We start from the raw sequence: 23062 nt of genomic DNA, 5'->3' as shown, positions 1-23062 counted from the left end.
ATGTCAAATCATTTTTTAAGATTATAGATGTTGAAATAACACACTTGTACATCCACTGAAACAGGAAATGGTTTAAAAGGAGAAACATGTCAAAAATTTTATTATATTCATTTCAAAAGGTTAATACATGAGTACATAATTTGCTCTTGCATAGTTACTGGGTTTCTAAGGAACCTTATTGTAAAGTGTTACAGAAATATGCAGTCTGAATTAAAGAGGGCCTACATGCACAAAATTAAGCAGTTGCATGGGGGGAGGGGCCAAGATCCCTCTGCAAGTGATTCCAACCTTGTCTTGTACATTATAGAAGGAGGCTGAGTATTGTTATCAAATATTACTTTCAGGGGAGTGCTGATAATTATACACCAGTGTTTTGCAGAAAAATGTCCCAAATGAGTACTTTTATGTGTTTAAGGTCAACCACTCATTGCATGTGTTTTTCATATATATATATATATATATATATATATATATATATATATATATATATATATATATATATATATATATATGTATATACAGTCAGCTCCATAAATATTGGGACAGTGACACAGTTTTGGTAATTTTGCCTCTGTACACCACCACAGTGGATTTGAAATGAAGCAGTCAAGATGTGACTGAAGTGTAGACTTTCAGCTTTAATTCAAGGGGTTTAACAAAAATATTGCATTAACCGTTTAGGAATTACAGCCATTTTTTACAGAGTTCCTCCATTTTCACAAGCTCAAAAGTAATGGGACAATTGACTAATAAGCAGTTTCATGGCCAGCTGTGGCCTGTTTCCTCCTTATATCATGATAAATTAAGGAGATAAAAGGTCTGGGGCTGATTCCAAGTGTTGAATTTGCATTTGGTAGCTGTTCATGGGAACTCTCAATATGCTGTCCAAAGAGGTGTTGATGCAAGTGAAGGAGGCCATCATTAGGCTGAAAAACCAAAACAGACCTATCAGAGAGATAGCAGAAACTTTAGGAGGGCCAAATCAACAATTTGGTACATTCTTAAAAAGAAGGAATGCACTGGCGAGCTCAGCAACACCAAAAGGCCTGGGAGACCACAGAAAACAACTAAAGTGGATGATTGCAGAATTCTTTTCTTATTGAAGAACAACCCCTTCACAACATCTAGCCAAGTCAGGAACACTCTGGAGGAGGTAGGCCTACAATCAAGAGCCACCTTCATGAATGTAAATACAGACAGTTTACCTCAATATGCAAACCGCTGGTAACACTCAAGAACACAAAGGCCAGATTAGACTTTGCTAAAAAACCTCTAAAAAAAGCCTGACCAGTTCTGATGCAAGATTAACTTGTACCAGAATGATGGGAAGAGAAAAGTATGGAGAAGGAAAGGAAGGGCTCATGATCCAAAGCATACCACATCATCCGTCAAACATGTGGAGGCAGTGTTATGGCATGGGCATGTTTGGCTGCCAATGGAACTGGGTCACTGGGGTTTATTGATAATGTGACTGTTGATAGAAGTAGCAGGATGAATTCTGAAGTGTACAGAGCTATACTTTCTGCTCAGATTCAGCCAAATGCTGCAAAACTGATAGGACAGTTCTTCACAGTACAGATGGATAACAACCCAAAACATACTGTGAAAGCAGCCCAAGACCTTGGAAATTATGGCCGAGTCAGTCACCTGACCTCTACCCAACTGAGCTGCTGAAGACAAATCTGAAGGCAGAATGATCCCCAAACAAGCAGCAACTGAAGATGGCTGCAGTAAAGACCTGGCAAATCATCTCAAGGGAGGAAACTCAGCATTTGGTGATGTCCATGGGGTCCAGACTTCAGGTAGTCATTGACTGCAAAGGATTTACCTCCAAGTAATAAAAATAATCCTAATATTTATGATTATATTAGTTTGTCCCATTACTTTTGAGCCTGTGAAAATGGAGGAACTCTGTAAAAAATGTCTGTAATTCCTAAACGGTTAATGCAGTATTTTTGTTAAACCCCTTGAATTAAAGCTGAAAGTCTACACTTCAGTCACATCTTGACTGCTTCATTTCAAATCCACTGTGGTGGTGTACAGAGGCAAAATTACTAAAACTGTGTGACTGTCCCAATATTTATGGACCTGACTGTATATATATGTATATATATATATATATATATATATATATATATATATATATATATATATATAATGTAAGAACATAAGAGCATAATTTTGCTCATTCTCCATGAAGGGTGCCAATAATTCTGGAGTTGATTGCATTTAGCCATATACATACAGAAAATCATCCATTTATTTTCACCCCATATTATTAGTACATCCTGACAGCATGACAAAATATGTTAGTTTAATTATCTTCCTCTTGGCTGTCTACTCTTGTGCTGGATTTGCACTGAACAATTATAAAATACCTCTTCAGGTACTTGCAGAACTTTTGATCTCGGACTCCATATATGATTGGACCTAGAAAACGTGGCATGATGTAGACAATGAGATAGTTGGCATAACGGATTTCCAGGATACGTCCAGGGAAGATAATGTTTAGGACAACCTCAACACTGGGAGAAATATAGGAGAGCATACACATGAGAAGTTGAACTCCATGAAGCAAAATAGTGTTTCTTGCCTTTTGGGCTGATGTTTTCTCAGTAGAGATTGCCCGGGCTGCAAACAGAACCTTCAGGTATGTATAGACTAGTGTGAGGAATACTAAAGAGAAGTATATTGCATCAAAGGCTTGCCTCTTGTACAGAAGCACTGGGTCTTTGAAGACATTCTGGCGCATACACATTACAGAACTATAGAAGAAGCTGATGGGTTCCGTAGCCAGAGTTATAAAGAGGTCAGTGATATCAGGCACTATACAGATGAACCAGATAAAGCCAATGAGAATATAGGTGCGCCGTACAGTACATATCTGGGCATGACGTAGAGGCTCACAAATGGCAATGTAGCGTTCAACAGCCATACCAGCCAGGTTTACAGGTGTGTTGCGTGTGGTAAAGACAGCCACAAGAATAATGACACAGCAGACAGATACATTGATAGTGTAGTAAATGTAGCTCACTACGAACAGGCTCACAGTTACAGTCAGTTGCACTGCATCGTTGATGACCATGTGAATGAAGAGAATATAGCGTGGATCCTCATAAAAGATCTGGTTTCTAAAGAAGGTTGCCACCACGCTAATATTGATATAGCTCAGGCACAGCCACACTCCAGTCAAAATGAAATTCTTTGCAAATGCAGTGCTGAATGTGTCTCGTACTAGAGTTCCAGTTGAGTTCATACCTTAGGCTGTTTTCCTAGAATGGAACAGCATTAAATTGCTTAAAGCTGTTTGAATCTTGAAAAGTTGTCATGACAGAATAGCGTTTCTTTTTCAAATCTGTTTTGCAGTTCTATGTATGTTAGAATAAGTTTTTATGAAGATAATAAATTACATCATACAAGATAGGAAATATTAGTAAAGAAAGTATATTAGTATCAGTTCATTATATGCATGTGATTTAACCTAATCTGTAACAATTCCACTGTCATCACACTGTCACTATGATTATCTGCTAATATTTAAAATATTGGCTATTTTAAATATTCATACACAGTCTGATGGCACAAGGTGTGAACATTAGCAATTAGATTTAAATATGTAGATTTTTAAACAGATCATTACATGGTTACAATTGATAAAAAATATATATTTATAAAAGATTGTAATTAATATAATATAAATATAATATTTTGTATAAATTGAACTGCAGGTAAAATATTGCTCCTATTAATCCTGCCAGGTATCTGTCAGTGTAGCAATACTCACCTCATCCCTTTTGGCTCGTATCTCTGATGAACACTGACTTTTATAGATGTCTTTCATACACACTGGGAGGTTTTATTCACAGACTACTGAAACAATATTTCTAACACTGGTGTGTTAAAACCTAGCATGTAGAAATCCCAAAGGGTTTGACATATGGTTATGTAAGCTGATCTTTCCTTATATATATATATATATATATATATATATATATATATATATATATATATATATATATATATATATATATATATATATATATATACTTTTTAATATATTATAGACTAGACTATTTAAAACACAACAGGAAATCATTATATGGCAGACTTTTGTAAGATAATAATGCTCCTTTGGCTGTGTCCAAGCACATCCAGGAACCTTTTAACACCCTGTTAGTGCACGCTATCACTCTGTGTATTCATGAATGTATTTTACTGTAGTGTATCTCTTATGCTATTTGGGAATCTGTCAGAAGGGTTAGTAGCCAGGCCTAACCCTTGCTTGATCACATCAGTGAGCGCACCTGCTTCTCATCTCTTCATCAGACGGCAGCATATAAAAACCCTGGTTCTTCAGCCAATCATCGCCATTGTTCAGGAATGGTTTGAGGAACGTGACAAAAAGTTCAAGGTATTGACTTGGCCTCCAAATTCCCCAGATCTCAGTCTGACCGAGCATCTGTGGGATGTGCTGGACAAACAAGTCGGATCCATGGAGGCCCCACCTCGCAACTTACAGGATTTAAGGATCTGCTTCTAATGTCTTGTTGCCAGATACCACAGCACACCTTCAGAGGTTTTGTGGCATCCATGCCTTGATGAGTCACAGCTGTTTTGGTGCCACAACAGGGATCTACACAATATTAACCAGGTAGCTTTAATGTTATGGCTGATTGGTGTAAACAGAGTATACCACAATAATATAGACTGTAAAAATCAGCTTGACCTACACAATTACCACATTCCTTTCCCATACACCCGCACCTCCTCGAGTTTTTAATAAAACCTGTTAACCTTCAGTTCTTGTGTCTGTGTTCTGCTTGTGGGTCCCCTTTTTTGTTGACTATAACAATCGGATCTCCAGATCCCCTGGCCATGGTGCTCTCCTTGGCCAGCATGATCGAGCTCCTCAGTCAGCAACCAAAACTAGTCCAGACACCCCTGGCCCCCAGCCCAGTCAGTCTGTCTCTGTGGCCTCCTCTGCTTCCTCCTTCCTGGTGGGAAGCACATGTCCCAGACCCCAAACCCTCCACGGGTGACCTAGGGAAATGTAAGTCCTTTCTCCTCCAGTGCACCCTCATGTTTGCTCTGGTGAACCACCAATGAGGTCAAGGTAGCCTACATCATGGGGCCAATGAGGGGAGATGCCTGGGCCACTGCCATTTGGGACAGGCAGCCAGCTCTGTGGTCTTCCTTCACTGCCAAACTGCAGAGGTTTTTCAACCATCCAGTCTAAGGGAGGCGGCCAAACGCCTGCTCTTCCTCCACCAGGGACCCAGCAGTGTGGCGGAGTATTTCGTTAAGTGCCGAGTCCGGATGGAACAAGGAGGCACTTCAGAGAGTGTTCTTGAATGGACTCAATGAGCAGATGAAGACTCCCTCAATGAGCTGGTCTCTCTCGCCATCAGGTTGGAAAACTGCATGCAGGAGTGGCACAGGGAAAAAGCCAGCTGGCTCCATTCTTCCCTGTCCCCTCGTTCGGCCCTCCTCTTGCCCGCCCCTGAGCCTTCATCAAAGCTGAAAAGTGTGAGTACCATGTCAACTCTTTCGGCTTTCTGGGGTTTTTCATTGGGAATAGATGAGTCAAGAGTCGTCACTGAGGGGCCCAAACCTACCACCCAGAAGCAGCTGCAGTGGTTCCTGGGGTTTGCAAATTTCTACTGCTGCTTTATTAGGGACTACAGCCAGGCACCGCTCACCAGGTTTACTTCCACCTCCACTCCCTTCATGTGGACCTTGGAGGCAGATGCCCCCTTTGCTAAACTTAAAGAGCTGTTCACCTCTGCCCGTGTGTTAATCCAACCTGATCCCTCGTAACAGATCATCATAGAGATAGATGCCTCAGACTTGGGTGTGGGTGCAGTGCTATCCCAGCGTTCAGCCCTAGACAAGAAACTTCACCCATGTGCCTTCTTCTTTTGCTGCCCGTCCCCTGCCGAATGCAACTACGATGTGGGGAATTGTGAGTTGCTAGCAGTGAAGTTAGCCCTGGAAGGTTGACGCTGGCTCGAGGGGGCTGAGCAGCCATTCATTGTTTGGACTGATCACAAAAACCTGGCCTATATCCCGAACCCCAAGCACCTAAACTCTCACTAGGCATGCTGGGCCCTGTTCTTCGGATCGTTCAAATTCATCACCTACTGTTGCGGTTCCAAGAACGCTAAGCCCGATGCTGTCTTCCGACAATTTGCCCCTGAAGAAGATGCTCTGAATCCTGATACCATCCTCCGACCTTCCTGAGTGGTGGGGGCAGTCACATGGAAGATTGAGGCTGTGGTCAGGAGAGCTTAACCCACCCAACCTGACCCAGGTAATGTGCCCCTTTGCCATTTGTTTGTCCTAGATTCTGTGCATTTTCAGGTCCTCCAGTGGGGTCATTCATCCTGGATCGCCTGCCACCCTGTTTCCAGCAGTATCTTGGGCTTGCTGAGACAACACTTCTGATGGCTGACTATGGATGCTAACACCTGAGCCTTTGTCTCTGCCTGTGCCGTGTGCACCAGAAGTAAAGCCTTGCACTGCCTGCTGGCCTACTATGACCCTGTCTGTTCCCAGCCATCCCTGGTCCCACATCTCCTTGGATTTTGTCACCAGTCTACCCTACTCACAAGGTAACACCACCATCCTTACCATGATAGACCACTTTTCTAAGGCAGTGCATTTTGTGGCTCTCCCCAAGCTTCCCACCGCCCATGAAACTGAAGACCTCATAGTCATCCAAGTCTTCCAGCTAAATGGTATCCCCCAGGACAAAGTCTCTGACCATGGACATCAGTTCATGTCCCAGGTATGGAAATCATTCTGCATTAACCCATCCGTGGGCAAACTCAAGCTCCCCAGATCCCTACGCTTCGACCCGTTATTCCATATGTCCCAACTAAAGCCTGTCCACGTCAGCCCTCTGAGCACTCCTTCCGACCCCCCTCCGCCCGCCTGGGTTGTGGATGATCACCTGGCTTACACAGTCAACAGGCTGCTTGAATATTGTTTTTGTCATTGAAGACTTTAGTACATTTTGAGAAGAGCAGATATTACACTTCAATCACTAAAACTTTCCTGTAGTGCTTATGATACAAATAGGGCCAAAACCTTCAAGGTTTAAATATTTGAACCCAAGATTACACTGAAACACGAATATCTATAGCATTATAACTAACAAAATTATTAAAATCAAACCTATCCCTGCAAATAGAATTTACAGCAATTGTTCTTCAGATGCTGTAAATCTCTAACTGTCCATGAACCTGTTTTTCAGTAGCCACTGTTATTCTGGGGTAATGTTTGGGAGCTGATGGCACAAAACAAAAATAAAATCCCAAAAATACAAAACCCTTGCAAACTGCAAAAAACTCGATTAACTGGTTTGATTCAGTCTCCATTTTATTTCATTGATTCATGTGAGATGAAAGGCATTAGAGGCATTAAATTGTCATGCTTCAGTAGGAAAAAAAAGCTTTGTGCATGTTTTTCCCCCAAAGCTAGAAGCCAGACCTTGATGCAAACTTGTAGGTTAATTAACTAAAGCTAGTGGGACCCTCTGACATTTCTCAGCCTCCACTGGGTCCTGGGTAAGAGATCTGCAGCACAGGTAGATATAGCAGACTCTTGAATCCCCACCTCTCATTAGGAAGAACAAGCTAAGGTCAACCCAACCAGGAACACTTGTTTTTGAAAAATACACACTCTATTCCTAGGTCTAGTTCAAATTAGTCCACAGAGATAGTTAGAAAAGTTCAAGATGTAGAACCACTTGTCTCCTATTAGGATTATTGAGGTCTCTTGGTAGCTCAGATTTTGATTGTGTGTGGAGATTGAAAACACTGCAACTAAGGCACTGGTGTTGATCAAATGCAAGTTTAGCAGAGGAGAACGTTATAATGAGGACTGTTGTATGGTTACAAAATTCACACCACTTAAATAGCTTATGCTATGGTTGAGTGAAACACTTTTATTGTTACTAAAACTGAGAGTTTTAAGCTACCTAACCTAGCTTGATTTTGTTAATAAACATTCAAAATATTGTGATTATGTTCAGGTTCTTTTGAGCTGAGAATAACAAGGCAGAATAAAAGTGTTTAAAGTGACCTGTCTTTGTTAAAATGAAACAAAAAGCTGACCTTAGTTCTTTTTATGTGATCTACATCTCATATACTCAGATGTGCCATTAAGAGGGTAGCCTACCCAAGCATTTGAAAAGTTTCCATAAAACAGGTGGTCTCATTTATTAAACTTTTAGAAAAGTTGTGTGTAAATATTTGTGTAAGCTAAACCGAACTAAAAATTTTCTGCCGGATTTACAAAAGTAAATCTGGTAAGGGAGAGGACATGATGCTTGCTTCATACTAAAATCCTCCAGCAGATCTACATACGCTACATAGGCTTCATTTCAGGTCCTCGGTCAGCTGCTTAAAGGAGCAAATGGTTGTTGAGTGTTAGCCCAAGGTTTGAAGAGTGTGAATATTTATTATGCTCTGGAATTGTTATTCCTAATGTGAACTCTTGATCTGCCAATGAGTCCTAATTAATAGACTTTGCAATTGTGAATGTGCAAATTATATATATATATATATATATATGTATATATATATATATATATATATATATATATATATATATATATAACACTATAAACACTATATACAGAATATACCACAATAATATAGACTGTAAAATGGGGCACACAGCACATACAAATTCTGTGTTTTCTTGAGTTGTTAAGAGAATATTATTTACATTGACCTTATTAACTGCACATTGGGGCTTGTAAGTTAGGATGATTGTGTTTTTATTTGACTTCTTTTCTTCTTATTGCACAACAAATCCCTTTTCAGATATGATGACAACATCTGGTCTCTCCACCCATATATAATGGGACTTAAAAATCTTGGCAAAACATGGACAAAGAGGAAATTTATGTATTTTAGTTCAGATGTAAACAAAGGAAAAAGAGAAGTGAAGAAGCTTTCAAGTGGTGGGCCAATGTACGTGAACATACACAGCACAAGTTGCATCCCATGTAAGATGATAGTGTTGCGAGCCTTCCTGGCATGTGAGCCAGCAGTCTTGGCAGCAAAAATGATCTTGAAGTATGTATACACCAAAGTAAGCCAGACAAAAAATAGGTAGACCAGATGTGAGACGTTCTTTTTTTCTACTAGATATGGGTGGCGGAACACGGAGTCCCGATTGCAGATAATTGCAGAATAAAAGAATTCTGAAGGCTCAGTGGCTACAAGAATAAACAGATCTGGCAGAATGGGAACTGAACCCAGGAACCAGATAAGGCTGATGAAGATATATGTCCTTCGCACAGTACAGATCTGTCTGTGGTATAATGGGTTACAGATAGCTATATAGCGTTCTATGGCCATACCAGCAAGATTCAGTGGAGTGTTGAGGGTGGTGAATACTGCAATCATTAAAAGGAAACAACAGAAAGAGACATTAATTATATAAAAAATGTATGATGTAAGGTGAAGTATCACAGCAATTGTCAGCTGGATCATGTCATTCACAACCATATGTATGAAGAGGACGTAGCGAGGATTCTCACTGAAGATCTCATGCCTGACAAAGGTGTGGACAATTGTACCATTAATGTAGTTGATGGAGAAATATAAAGTCAAGAGTATCACATTCTTGGACACAGCTGTGATGTACCCATCTCTTGCCTTAGTTTGGGTGAAGTTACTGTACATGTAGGAGTTCATCCCTTACTGCTGTCGCAACCAGTGGCTGTCTGTCTTTGAAGTACTCTGTGGAAAAAAAAGATCTTTATCCAATACCACATCATAGTTATTTTAATATTATATAGACATTTCAAATATACCACTGGAGCATATAGCATTCTAATCAGTTTGTTTGCCAATAACATTTTCTGATCCCTCTTAATAGGATTTTAGTCAAAAATAGACAGTAGCATGTATCCTTATATGATTCTTTGTATTATGAAAATCAGAAAAATACTCATCACATTTTTAGATCTTGTCTTTAGCTTGGCTCTACTTACCTTCTACCTAGGGGAGCCTTATGTGAAACAATTCCTTCCTTACGGGTGTTTATATAGAGTCAGGAAAAAGGGGTGAATCTGCTTACGTATTCCTGGAAAATACACATGCAGCAAATTAATAAAATGATGTATGCTTCCACCTCATTATGAGTTTATCCAATGGCTGAAATAAACTATAGCCTTAACTGCAGCATAATTATTTTCTGTACTACTGTAATTGCAATGCACAAATGCAGGGGGCTTTTGTCTTTGGTTTATAAAGTAAAAATTTCAAAAATAAATTTGTGGTCATGTTCATATGAGTAGTTAGTGTGTGATTTAATTGGTATGCCTGATCTTTTTTTTTTTTTTTTTTGGTCATTGAAGGCTTGAGTAAATTTTGAAAATTTAAACCTGGACTGCTTATGATACAAATAGGGCCAAAACCGTCAATGTTTAAATATTTGAAACCAATATTACACTAAAGCATTAATATCTATAGCGTTATAATAGCCCAGCAAAATTATTAACCTCAAAACTATCCCTGCAATAGAATTTATAGCAATTGTGCTTCAGATGCTGTAAATCTGGTTTTCAGCAGCCACTGCTGTACTGGGTTAATGTTTGGGAGCAGATGGCACATAAAAACAAAAAAAAAACTAGGATGCTCTTTGATCCCTTGCAATCTGAAAAAACAAAATCACCAGTGTGAAATGTGAAAACAAGGAGCATAAATATGAACTAACAAAACAAGAACAGGAGCAAGAGTAACCATGAAACTAAAACCCTTGTTGGCCTTGGGCTTGGGGGTGGCATGGGAGACCATCTTGCCTGCCTTTGGCATGGGCGTGGTGTGAGAGGCTGCCTTGTCAGCCTTGGGCATGGTCTTGGCTGGGGAAGCTGTCTGGTTGGCCTTGAGCTTGAGTGTGGCATAGGAGGGCACACCAACTGCCTCTTTCTTTAACTTGTCTGGTGAGACCACCCCATCGACCTCTGGCTTGAGTTTGGTTGGAGACACCACCCCGTTGGCCTCTGGCTTGAGCTTGGTTGGAGACGCCACCCCATCGGCCTCTGGCTTAAGCTTGGCTGCAGAGGCTGCCCCACTGGCCTCTATCTTGAGCTTGGCTGGAAATGCCACCCCGTCGGCCTCTAGCTTGAACTTGGCTGCAGAGACCATCCCCTTGGCCTCTGGCTTTGGCTCGGTGGCAGAGGCCGCTAACTAAAAAAATTTTTAGGGGATGCCTAGCACAGAGCTGGTTTAGCACAGCATTGAGCAAATCGAGCTGCTGCTGTTGCTCCATGAGCAAGAGGTTCTGTGCTGTTAATTCTGTAATTTTCAGGAAACCTGATGAATCCATGTTTGGGTCAAGCTTTCTGTCGGCTATTCTCGGGGGGTGGATGCAAGAGCAGGTGGTTTCATTATTAAGTGACATACAAATGAAATATCCAAAGTTAATTAGGTGCAACAAGAAACATGTATGAGTGATCAGTGAGGCATGTTATCTGGTCATATGATGTGCTAGGGCTGTTGGGTAATGCAGTTCTTTTTGGCCATTTTTGTGGCTGAAGCTAGCAATGACGTTACATTTGCAAGACTATATCACAGATTATCCTTCAACTTCTATATGACAATGTTTAGAATTTGAAAACCCTGCAACTCTCATATCAATTATTCTACTGAACATACACTCCAGTAGGAAAAAAAGCTTTGTGCATGTTTTTTTCCCAAAGCTAGAAGCCAAACCTTGATGCAAACCTATAAGGTATTTAACTAAAGCTAGTGGGACCCTCTGACATTTCTTAGCCTCCACTGGGTCCTGGATAAGAGAGCTGCAGCACAGGAAGATATAGCAGAGTCTTGAGTCACCACCTCTCATTAGGAAGAACAGGCAAAGGTCAACCCAACCAGGAGCACTTGTTTTTTTTTTTTTTTTTTTGAAAAATACAAAATCCATTCCTAGGTCTAGCTCAAATTAGTCCACAGAGATAGTTAGAAAAGTTCAAGATGTAGAAAATAGTTTCTTTGAACCATTTGTCTCCTATTAGGTTTGTTGTGGTCTCTTGGTAGCTCAGATTTTGATTGTGTGTAGAGACAGAAAACACTGCAACTAAGGCACTGGTGTTGATCAAATGCAAGTTTAGCAGAGGAGAACGTTATAATGAGGGCTGTTGTATGGTTACAAAAATCACACCACTTAAATAGCTTATGCTATGGTTGAGTGAAACACTTTTATTTTTGCTAAAACTGAGAGTTTTAAGCTACAATACCTAGCTTGATTTCTTTAATAAACATTCAAAATATTGTGATTATGTTCAGGTTGTTTTAAACTGAGAGTTGCAAGGCAGAATAAAAGTGTTTAAAGTGAAACAAAATGCTGACAAAATAAAATATTAGGCAAGTGGTTTTAAGGCTGATTGGTGTATATGTATCTACATGGTTAGTTGAAATGTGTTACATGTTCTTCTAAGGTGGGGCTTTACTCTTTAATGAGATAGTTGAAGGTTTCCCTACGCTAGTTGCTGTAACGGTGTGTCAGTGTAGTGTAGGGATGACTAACTGAGCCGTGTCAGCCTTTTCTGGCGCCCCCTTTTCTGGCTTATGGGGACCCCAGTGCCTCTTAATTTGGTTGCGATGGATCCATTTGAGGATCGGCTCCTGGTGCCCTCGGCTGACCTTGATCCTGTAGGCGATGGCTGAGAGCTTATCTGCGACCTCATGGGGTCCAGTCCAGTGAGGCAAGAACTTCTTGGACAAAAGATGTGGAGCCATTTGGTAGGGCTGAGAAAAGCTAGAGTAACAGACTTTATCTCTGATGTTCAGTTCTTCCTGAGATGCCTTTTGGTCGTAATAGGCTTTCCACCCTTATTCACTTTTCTGGGGTTGCTGTTGTGCAAAGGAGACGGTGGCTCTCAAGTGGTGGTGCAGCTGCTCCAGATATTCATGGGTGGTATAAGATCTAAGGGTCAGGTCGCCTGGTTGGTACAGCAGGTGTAGTGGCAGCGTCATCTGTTGTCCCTGCATCAGCTCAAAGGGAGGCACTCCCATGGATCTGTGAGGTGTTGTTCTGATGGCCATCAGCACCAGGGGGGAGTTTAATGTCCCAGTCTCTTTGGTTTCGCAGACACGTATTATTTCAGCATGTTGACTACTGTTCTGTTTGTATGTTCCATTTGGCCAGAGGAGATGGGGTGGTGGCTGATGTGTAATTTTGTCTGTATGCCCAGGAGCTTCCAGACCTTGCATGATGTTGGCCGTGAAGTTCGTGCCTTGGTTGGAATTGACCCTCAAGGATAGTCCGAATCGTGAAAAGATGTTGTTCATCAACAGACAGACCATGGTTTGGACCATGTGATTAGGTGCCAGGAGGCATTGCACCCATTTAGTGAACACGCAGATGACAATGAGGAAGTATTTGTTACCTCTTGTTGACCTCGGCAGTGGTCAAACACAGTCTATTTGCAGGTCTGACCATGGGAAGGTCATTACTTTGCTTTATAATGGGGCTCTATGATTTGGATTTGCAGGCTGGAACTGGCAGCATACCAAGCATCTTTTGACATATTCTGCCACATCTTGTTGCATGCTGGGCCAATACACTACTTGTCTTAGCATTTCATTGCATAGTGTCCAGCACATGGTGCGTCATTGGCATACATGAGCATAAACCGCCTTTGGCACTAAGGAACTACAAGTTTAGGCGCAGTGAGATCCTCAGGTGCATACAAGAGAACGCTGTCTTTGAGACGAAGCATGTGCTTTACTTTATGGAGCTGGCAGAGTGAGTAAGGTCTGAGTCAGTAATGAGGTTAGTTTGAGGGTTGGAAAAGTGAGACATTAGGACTTTGAGTGCAGGATTGGAGGCTTGTAGGGCAAGTAGATGGTCAGTAGAGACTTGTGGTTGTAGGCCGACGAGGGTGGCTCACTGCAGCAGCTTGCTGCCGGGTGACAGAGGAGACAAATCGGGTGGGAGGGTTTGAAATGTCCAATGATCACCATGCAATGCGCCATGCGAGGGCATCAGTTGGGTCAATGTAGTCTTTGTCTTGCCCTGGTTGTCATGAGTGGCCACGAACCTTCTTCCAATATATTAGCATGTCCTGTTCTGTGACAATGGCATCGCAAACTCGGAATAGGTCTTGGTGTTTCACTGGTTTCTTGTTAGATGTTTTGAACCTGTTTTGCTTCCATCCCAGTAAGTGGCATGTGAAGCTGAGTCGGGCATAGTTTGAGTCGGTACAAATGAGAAGTTCTTTGATGTTATTGGCTTCGGCAGTTTGGAGGGTGATGAGGATAGCCGCTATCTCTGTGTATTGCGATGAGTGGGGGCCCAATTTGAAGTGTCATGGTGGGCAGGGGTTATCGTTGAATCAAATATCGTTGAGTCAAGTCCCTGGAGAGTCATCAGACATGCAGCTATGTGCGCATTGGTGACCACACCATCCCGGGTGTGTTGGCTGTTGAAGAATGTAACAGGTCTCGATGATGACTTTCTGTACCCCAATGTATTTGGAGAAGCGCTGGATGGCCCATACTGTGCAAAGCAAGGCTTTTCTGTAGTCTGAGTATTTTCACTCGGGTGGAAGCAGCGTCTTGCTGGCATAGGCGACCGCTCTTTTGTCTTGGTCGTGGCGTTGGTACAGGCCGGTGCTGAGGAAGTGACCTGAGAATCCGGCCTCCACTTAGAACTCTTTCATTGGATCTGGATAGGCCAGACACGGTGCAGAGCATATGCATTGCTTGAGTTCGCACATCGCCTTGTCTTGAGTTTCTGACCACACAAATGGGGTGTCTTTCTTCAGGAGGGAGGTCAATGGTCATCAGAGTAGTTCTCTGAATTGGCATGAGTATTTGCACACCCCTAGGAAGCTGTGCAGTTCGGAGACATTGGTGGGTGTCTATGTTTTGGATCACTTGGATGCGGCTGGAATGAGGTTTGATGCCATGCGGTCCACTGAGCAGGCCCACGTAGTTTACTTTGGTTTAGCACTACTGTCCTTTGTATAGGGTGATTTTGGCACCCACAGAAGTTAGTTGACTTAGGACATGGTCTCTCTCTTTCAAGTGTTCCACCACATTGGTACTCCTCATAAGGACATCATCCATGTAGATGAGGTTGCCTCTGGTTCTGGCAATGCTTTGTTTAGAAAGATGATAAATTCTGCTGGCAAGTTGCATTGACATAGCCGAAGGGACACCAGCTGAAAGTGTATTGCCGGTTTCCGAAGGTGAAGGCCAGCTTGTGTTGGTCATTGGGGCATACAGGAATAGTCCAAAATCCTGACGCAACATCTAGGGTTGAGAGGACTGTTGCATTTTTGATTTTGGTAATTTCCTGATCGAGCTATGTCATAGGCCAGAATGATAAGGGCACGTGTTGATTCAGCTTGCGGTAGTCTATGGTAGGCTGCCACTTTCCATTAGGTTTCAGGACAGGCCAGATGGGGCTGAAAAGTGCTGTTGCAGGACCGGATGATTCCTTTCTCCAGCATGGAGTCGATAAACTCTTTCAGTTTGTAGGAAGTGATTCAAATTTTGTATTGCTTCACGAAGGTGGGAGGTGCATTCGCATGTGTTGGGATCCATACCATGTGTATGTTGGTGAAGCCACGGTCTAGGTAATCTTTTGCAAAGGAGTCTTTGTACTTGTACAGGATTCAGCGAACTTCCTGGCGGTCGTCAACAGTGTGTAGGGCATCCACGTCTTTTAAGATTTGTTGGACTTGGGTGTCGAACCCAGGGTAAGGTTCTTCCACCACTGATGCATCTATTGTGTTCATGCTTGAGTAAGATCCCTGTTTGATTTGCGATGCTGCAGGCTGAGTGGCGATGGTGTACACTGCAAGGTGTGCATCATTTGTCAGTTCTGTCCTGCAAACACTTTTTTTGGTTACTGGCAGAATGGAAGTGATGGCAATGGTTTTGCAGGGTGCTGTGAACACTGTGTCATCTGAACTTCCTTCTGGCTGCAGCTGTTCTGGTATGGGGCCTATGACAGGTACTGTGAGTTCGAAGTCATGGAATGCGTGGCTGATTAGCCATCCCAGATGACTCATCTTGGGTGCTTTAATATCAGTGGCCATACAATGATTGAATGGCACGTATACAGTGAGTGATGAGATTTCAATGAGGGGCATAGCCTCCAAGCTAAGTCCCAGTTCCATACATCAGGCTGGAAGAATCCTAGTGTGTCGTTGAGGTTCTGGCCTGGTCGCATATTAAGGCGTATGCTGACACTTTTCGTGTAGGTTGGTACTGTGAATTTTTGTTCGGTGGTAATTGCACACGCTTCTGGTATGGTTTGGCCTGATCGGAGATTCTTTTGAGAATCAGTTGTGACAATCACGGCTCGATGTGATGGTGGGGCTCACACCACTTCATTCACCATGCCCACACAAGCATTCAGCCTCACCAGGATGTCTGCTCCAATGTAGACCGTGTGGGGTAGTTCTGGGACAACGAGGAAGTAATGGTGTAGGCGTCTGCTATTCCATTGTATGTCCAGGGCACAGACATTCTTGGAGGTCGCCAGCAAGTTAGGCCTTAACGGAATCGACTGTCTTTGGAGACATGAGGTAGCTTGTGTCCCGTTGTAGGTTGTCAAAGAGCTTACGGCTAATGGCCGAATCATCTGTCCAAAGGGCCAATACTGCATTGGTCACGGTTGTGCCTTGGATATTTATCTCTTTGGTTACTCGTGGGCAGTATGAGTCCGGGTCTGTCGCAGTCGGTATGGCACACAGGAGTGATGTCCTGTCCTGTCTGAACTTGAGCTTGTATCATCTCTTGGTGGACTGTGTGGTGGCGTCTGGCATTCAACATTGCACTTCCATGGAGCTTACGGGCTGGACGGGCAGAGGTTCTCGTATTTGGGCCCATAGTTTTAGTTGTTTGAAGTCTATCAATGGCTCAAAGTGGTCCAGCAGGTCTTTCCCGATGATAAGGGAGAACGTGTCCAGAGGTTCGATGTACACTGGGTGCACCAGGCTCATTGGGCCAACAGTTAGGTATATTGGAGCTACCCGTTCTTTGGAGTTTGAGGGTCCTGCTGGTTTGATTGGTGCTCTCTTGGACTTCCTTGAAAAGCAGGTTCGAGCTCAGGGTGATGTCCGCTCCCGTGTCTACCAGGGCCTCTAGCTTTACTTGATGTTCTAGAGTAATGGACAGGTAAAATTTTCTAGCTATTCCTAGCTAGGTTGCCTAGGAATTGGGTTAACCAGGGACTGGGTCATAACTGGCAGGGAGTCATGGTTCATTTGCTGCTGTTCAGAAGAATGACAAATGATCATGATTGTGCTCTCTGGTACCTCTGGTATTTGTGCTGTCTTGTCGGTAAGTGGTGGCCAGAGATCCCTCTGATCAGGGTTGTCAGGTGCTGGTTCCCATTCTTGTGGTTGATGCTACAGTTGGATTGTTTGCTCATGCGCCGAAGCAGCTGTTGTCTCACTTGTGACACTCAGGGCTTGGTAAGTAGAAGGACGTTGGTGGCCTCCAGTTCCACTTCCAGTCATAAAGAGCCAGATTTGTCCTTCCACTTCTAGGAGTATTTGTTGTTCTTGAAGAACTTCATCAGCAGCTGCAGAAGATCTTGCCAGTCAGCTGATGCAGGAATGTCTCGCCCATATGTGAGCCCAGTTTGTGGCTGGTCTGGGTTATGCCAGGGAGGGTGTCGTCGTCAACTGCCCGGGCTCATTGCTCCTGGATGCATGTGTCGATTGCCCTTTGACATCCCGTTGGACTCCCAGGAGTTTTTACAATGGTTTTCAGAAGGTTACTGCTGGTCCCACGAATTCCCCCAGTGGTTTGTTTGGTGCTTGGGCTTGGTGCTGGCCTGGGAGTCTTGTTCCTTGCCGGTAATGGATTCTCTTCACTCTTTGTAATGGAATCTGGCACAGTCATTCTGCTGATGCCTTCCAGTGCCAGTCCTTGCTCTTGGGTTTCAAGGCTGTGGACTGTTGGTGATTTGGCCCCTTTCTCTGAGGCCATCTTCTGTTTGCCGTAGGGCTTGTGTGCTAGGTCATGCAGTTGTTGGGCTGTCATATTGCGAGGGCAGGCCATGACCCCCAGGTGGTGGCTTACTACAGGGTGCAGGTTCTGTAGGAAGAGAGTCTTGAAGTTGACAGCTTCTTCCATCCCTGGTTCATTCCAGTCCCCGAAGTAGGCTCTTCTGAGTCAGTTATAGTAGGCCTGGGTAGCTTTGTGTCGAATCTGTTTGATGTTTGAAGGGCAGCCACTAATACTTGCTCTGACTCTGGGTCAGCAAGTTCTCTGATTAGGGCCTCTCGAAGTAGCTGATAGTCCGTCCTGATGTAGGTAGGCTGCTGGTCTACAAAGCTTTGCACTTCTGGGCTGGACATGGCTGGACATTAAGTCTGTTTCTGTCTGTAGTATGCAGCCTCATTTCTCAGTGGAAGTCGATATCTTGTAGGTAGGCCTGTACAACATAGCTTCCTGGGGCACTGGGTGTGATTAATATTCCTGGCCAGTTTATCCACCTCTCTCAAGGTCAGGCCATATGCAGTTTCGGGGTCTGGGTGGGTGGATCCAGGTTTCCTGTTGACAGTCACAGGTTCTTCAGAGGGGGCTGGTGAGGTTCTAGGTTGTGCTCCCTCACCCCTTGTGTCTTGTATCAGTCCATGAACAGGAGGCACTGCTCTGCTAGGTCGTGGTGATGCCAGCAGGGATCTCACCCTTCCTGCGCCTTGTTGTTGCCTTACTCTGACTCTGCAGACGATGTCATCCTGCTGCCTCCCTGCTCAGCTAAGGGAATCACTCCGACTCCAACTCCAACATTTTTCATATGGGTCCAGGACCCAAGACCTGTGTTATGACACACTACAGATTATGGATTAATAAATATGCTAATAAAATGCACAATGTTGTGCACTTGTGTTTCTATGCATGTTATAAGTGCCAGTGCTTTTTTATAGTTAAAGGGGTCCCTAAATAGTGCACTGCTGTAATCAGATGAGAGAGCGAGAGAGAGAGAGAGTGACAGAGAGGGGCAGGTTAGTAGTGCTATGAGGATTTACCTGAGTTTGAATATGGCATTGTTACAGTGCTGTATATGGTGTTGGATTTGCTTAAGTATTTATTTCTCCTAAATATAATAGTTAGATGTCTAGAGATTGATTGGAGCTTTATAGATCCCAAGAGAAATTGTAGGTCCCAAGGGAACTTGCATACATGTTCTTTGTAGCCTACTGTATGTATTGAATGAGATAATAGCCTAATTATTTTGTCATCGTTATAGAGTGCAAACATTACATCAAATAAGCATACACTGTATTATAGCCTGTTATGTAGACCTCTACAATCACTCTCCCAGTCTATACAGTCTCATCTGAAATGTTAGTATGCATGTTCTCCCCATGCTTCGGGGGTTTCCTGCAGGTACTCCGGTTTCCTCTCCCAGTCCAAAGACGTGTTGTAGGCTGATTGGCATTTCCAAATTGTCCATGGTGTGTGTGTGGCTGTGCCCCAAGTTCCCTGGGATAGGCTCCAGATTACCCTGTGACCCTGTGTAGGGTAAGCGGTATAGAGAATAAATGATAAATGCCTATCCTCCTTGCCAATTCAGTTAAAATAAGTGTGGAGAGGATGAATGAAATAATGCTTTATACTATACTGGGTATTGCATAACTGTAATGATTTTGTTTTATCCTACTCCTTGTACAACTAACCTATCTAAAATATTTAAGTTTTCTGGCAGTGTAATTGTGTGCACAGCAAGCATTTTTGGAATTTCATTATGTGTAGTCTCAACTCACACTACTCACAATACTCACACATTATTCACATAACTTGTGAACCTTGTGAGTTAATATGTGGCCAGGTAAATCAATATTATGGCATACTATGAGCAACTCTCATGCTTATTCAAATACAAGTAGTAGATATATGCTAGAATTTTATCTTAATGTTTACACATAACTTTATCTAGGCTAAAACATACTTAATACATGTTTACTGATTAATGTTGCTGACTAAAGTTCTACCATTAAATAAACAGTCTAAGCAGTTCCAACCTTTTAGGGTCTAAACTTGTAAAGTATACCTTTAGATATTTTTTGGCTGTTTAGGCCACCCTAGAAGAACCTTTGCTAGAAGTTAGAAAAAGCTTGTACCCAAAAGGCTATATGAGATTATCATCATATAACATCTGTTATCATGTAACAGATTTTCTTAACCATACTTTCCTGTTCATGCTAATCCTTTTACATCATAGAGGTCAAAGGTGTAAGGAGAAGCACATTTGCATAAATCCTCTCATAATTTGTTTAAATCTTGAAAATTACCCTATACACTCTGAGGTACTGCCAAGAGCACATCTTTGCCCACTGTCTTTTCCACGTATACTGATCTTTTCAATAATGTGCTTACGTCAATAATAAATGATCATGTTTAATATGGATATAAGAATGGATGACTGAACGTTGCAGTTTGTCTAATATGCGAATAAGAATATACAGTACATTTGGTAACAGATCATATGTGCCAAAGCAAACCTACCAAATATGTTGTAGTTGAAACTACATTGAATAATATTGCTTATACCACAGCATGGTTGAATTCTTGAATCTGACTGGTTAGAATGTGTACAAAATTTTTTTGTATAATCACATGGTTTAGACAGTAGTTCCGGCTGTAACATGAATGATAATTTTATATCAGTGTGCCTGTTCTGATATGGAATTATAGTAACAGCTCATTCAGAAGGATAAAGTTTCCTAGCATGGGAGAGTCTTCAGGACAGAGGAGTTTATGCTGTTGAGTTCCTCTGTAAAATGACAAGCTGTGTTTTTTGAGAGAGAGGAGATGCTACATCGTATGATGTAAATGATAACAGGAACTAACTTGTCTCACAGACATTCTACTACATTAAGTCTTACTTTAAACTATTAAAATGTGTGAGATTCATCAAGGAATGTGTCATTCATAAATTAAACATTGTAATCATTGGCAAATTGCTGTGGTATAAACAGAATAACACACTTCAGGCTGCATGGTTATCCGCAAATAATCTACTTCAGGTGTCTAGTGTGTTATGCCTTTTTTGAGTGACGTGCATACAGCATATGTGCATGTACATATACATTGCTTAGATCTTTCCTCATGCTTGTATTGCTCAGTGTACGATTACCCTTCTTTACCCATTTTTTTTTTACAATTAAGCTGGCTGTATACCTGCTCAGAAACCTGTTGTATAAATTCTTTTTTCTTCCCCAAACTAGACTTGTTCTAGTGCCATATATGAAAAGAAATTGAATATATAATTGGTAGTAGCTAGACTTCCAAGATTCTATCATTTAACACCAACCCTTAAGGGGTAAACTGGGCAAACTGTAGGCTTTACTTCAGTAGTAAAATGTATCATATCATATTATCTTATTTGGGTTGAAGTAAACTTATGCTAAGACTTTGGTTCCTTGCTTGCTGGTCCAACCTGTGTGTTAAACTGACTAAATGTCAAATATGTGCTAACATATTTAAACATTTTTTGATCTCGGACTCCATAAATAAGAGGACTGAGTAGTCTTGGAAATATATTAGACAATAGATATGAGGTGAACATAATTGTACTTCTATATTTAGGGAACAATTCTAAGAAAAAAAATGTTATAAATGGTGTGACATAAGCAAGCATGCAGAGAAGGAGCTGTATGCCATGAAGAAGAATAGTGTTTTGGGCTTTTCTGGCCATAACCTGATCGGTAGTTGCAGTATTAGCTGCCTGAAAAACCTTGAAGTAAGTAAAAACCAGCGTCATGCACACAGTTGACAAATACAGTGCCTGTATAAAGATTGTTTTGATGAGGTGCTCATTGGAGCCAAAAAGGTTCTTGCTGTAGCACATACTTGATGTCAAGAAAAAACTGATAGGTTGTTTCAGTAAAGTAATGATGATGTCTGTTAGCGCAGGCACAAAGGAAAGAAGCCATATCAAACCAATGCAGATGTAGGTCCTTTTCACTGTGCAGATCTGAGGGTGATGCAGCGGTTTGCAGATGGCAGTGTATCGTTCCAAGGCCATTGCAGCCAGATTCAGTGCAGTGTTGTCTGAGGTTGTTGAAACCAAAAGAAGGAGAATACTGCAGACTGTGACATTGACAAGTGGTACAGTGTAAGTCATGACATGCAGAGAAACTGATATGACTAGCATAATGATGTCATTGATTACAAGGTGAATGTATAGAATATATCTTGGGTCAGTGTAGAAAATTGGAGTTCTAAAAAAAACAAACACGAAAATGCCATTGATGTAGGTTATTATGACACCTAATCCAACTGATATTAAATTCTTTATAAATGCATCTTCAAATGCATCCCGACTCGTGTTCATTCTCACTGAACTTCTGTATAAAACTTCTGTCTCATTGAGCTGTATTTATGCTACAAGCAATTGCTGAGTATTTAGCGTTTAAACATTCCGATTTAAAACCCAGGGTTAAGAATGATTTCAAACTTATTACATCCACATTATATTTGCTAAATAATATAATATAATAACTTTTAAGTTGTGAAGTAAGATATAAAGAAATATATATATACATATATAAAACCTTTCAGACACATCACGTAAAGACAAAGAACAGATGAGATTAACAACTACCACTTTTATACTCTTGCTTGTTTTATACTCTTGTGTTCTTTCTGTACCAGTGTGGTAATGACGAAAACAGCCAAAATTAGATGTTGATTAATATCACCTTTAGCCTTTTCCTCAAGAGATCAGGAGGCAGGTTATACACAAGGTTCTTCATGTTTCCACCAGTTTAATCAACAGATCTTGGTTTTCAATTCACTAATAGGTTTGGCTAGTGATTGGCCAGAATGAAAACTTGCAGCCACACTCACCAGAGAAGATTGGACACCCCTGCTTTAACATATAGTTAAGTAGTTAATCATGGTTAAAACAATGATTAAATAAAAAAAAATCACTTTTTGTCCTTTGGAATACAAGTAGATATAACAAAACAAAATCCAGAAAAGTGTGTACGCTAACACAAAATTTTACATGCACAAGATTTACAAGAAAAATATTATTATTATTATTATTATTATTATTATTATTA

The 23062-nt window shown here is 41.7% G+C and overlaps 3 protein-coding genes across 3 annotated transcripts; all 3 read right to left on the bottom strand.

Annotated features, from left to right (window-relative positions):
- Positions 1-2296: 2296 nt before the first annotated feature.
- On the bottom strand, positions 2297-3271 carry LOC117596064 (odorant receptor 131-2-like). Its single transcript, XM_034299610.2, has one exon. The coding sequence runs from the start codon at positions 3254-3256 to the stop codon at positions 2315-2317; it is 942 nt and encodes a 313-aa protein (XP_034155501.1). The 5' UTR covers positions 3257-3271; the 3' UTR covers positions 2297-2314.
- Positions 3272-8765: 5494 nt separating this feature from the next.
- LOC113526892 (odorant receptor 131-2-like) lies at positions 8766-9751 on the bottom strand. Its single transcript, XM_026914327.3, has one exon. The coding sequence runs from the start codon at positions 9708-9710 to the stop codon at positions 8769-8771; it is 942 nt and encodes a 313-aa protein (XP_026770128.3). The 5' UTR covers positions 9711-9751; the 3' UTR covers positions 8766-8768.
- Positions 9752-20557: 10806 nt separating this feature from the next.
- LOC113526899 (odorant receptor 131-2-like) lies at positions 20558-22329 on the bottom strand. The gene has a single exon (XM_026914339.2). It carries the CDS (start codon positions 22327-22329, stop codon positions 21400-21402), a length of 930 nt encoding a protein of 309 aa, XP_026770140.1. The 3' UTR covers positions 20558-21399.
- Between the last annotated feature and the right edge of the window lie 733 nt (positions 22330-23062).

The sequence above is a fragment of the Pangasianodon hypophthalmus genome, chromosome 2 (genome assembly GCF_027358585.1).
Source record: "Pangasianodon hypophthalmus isolate fPanHyp1 chromosome 2, fPanHyp1.pri, whole genome shotgun sequence".
Classification (NCBI taxonomy): Eukaryota; Metazoa; Chordata; class Actinopteri; order Siluriformes; family Pangasiidae; genus Pangasianodon; species Pangasianodon hypophthalmus.
Note: the sequence above shows the minus strand (reverse complement) of the source record. Positions and strands in the feature narration are given on the sequence as shown.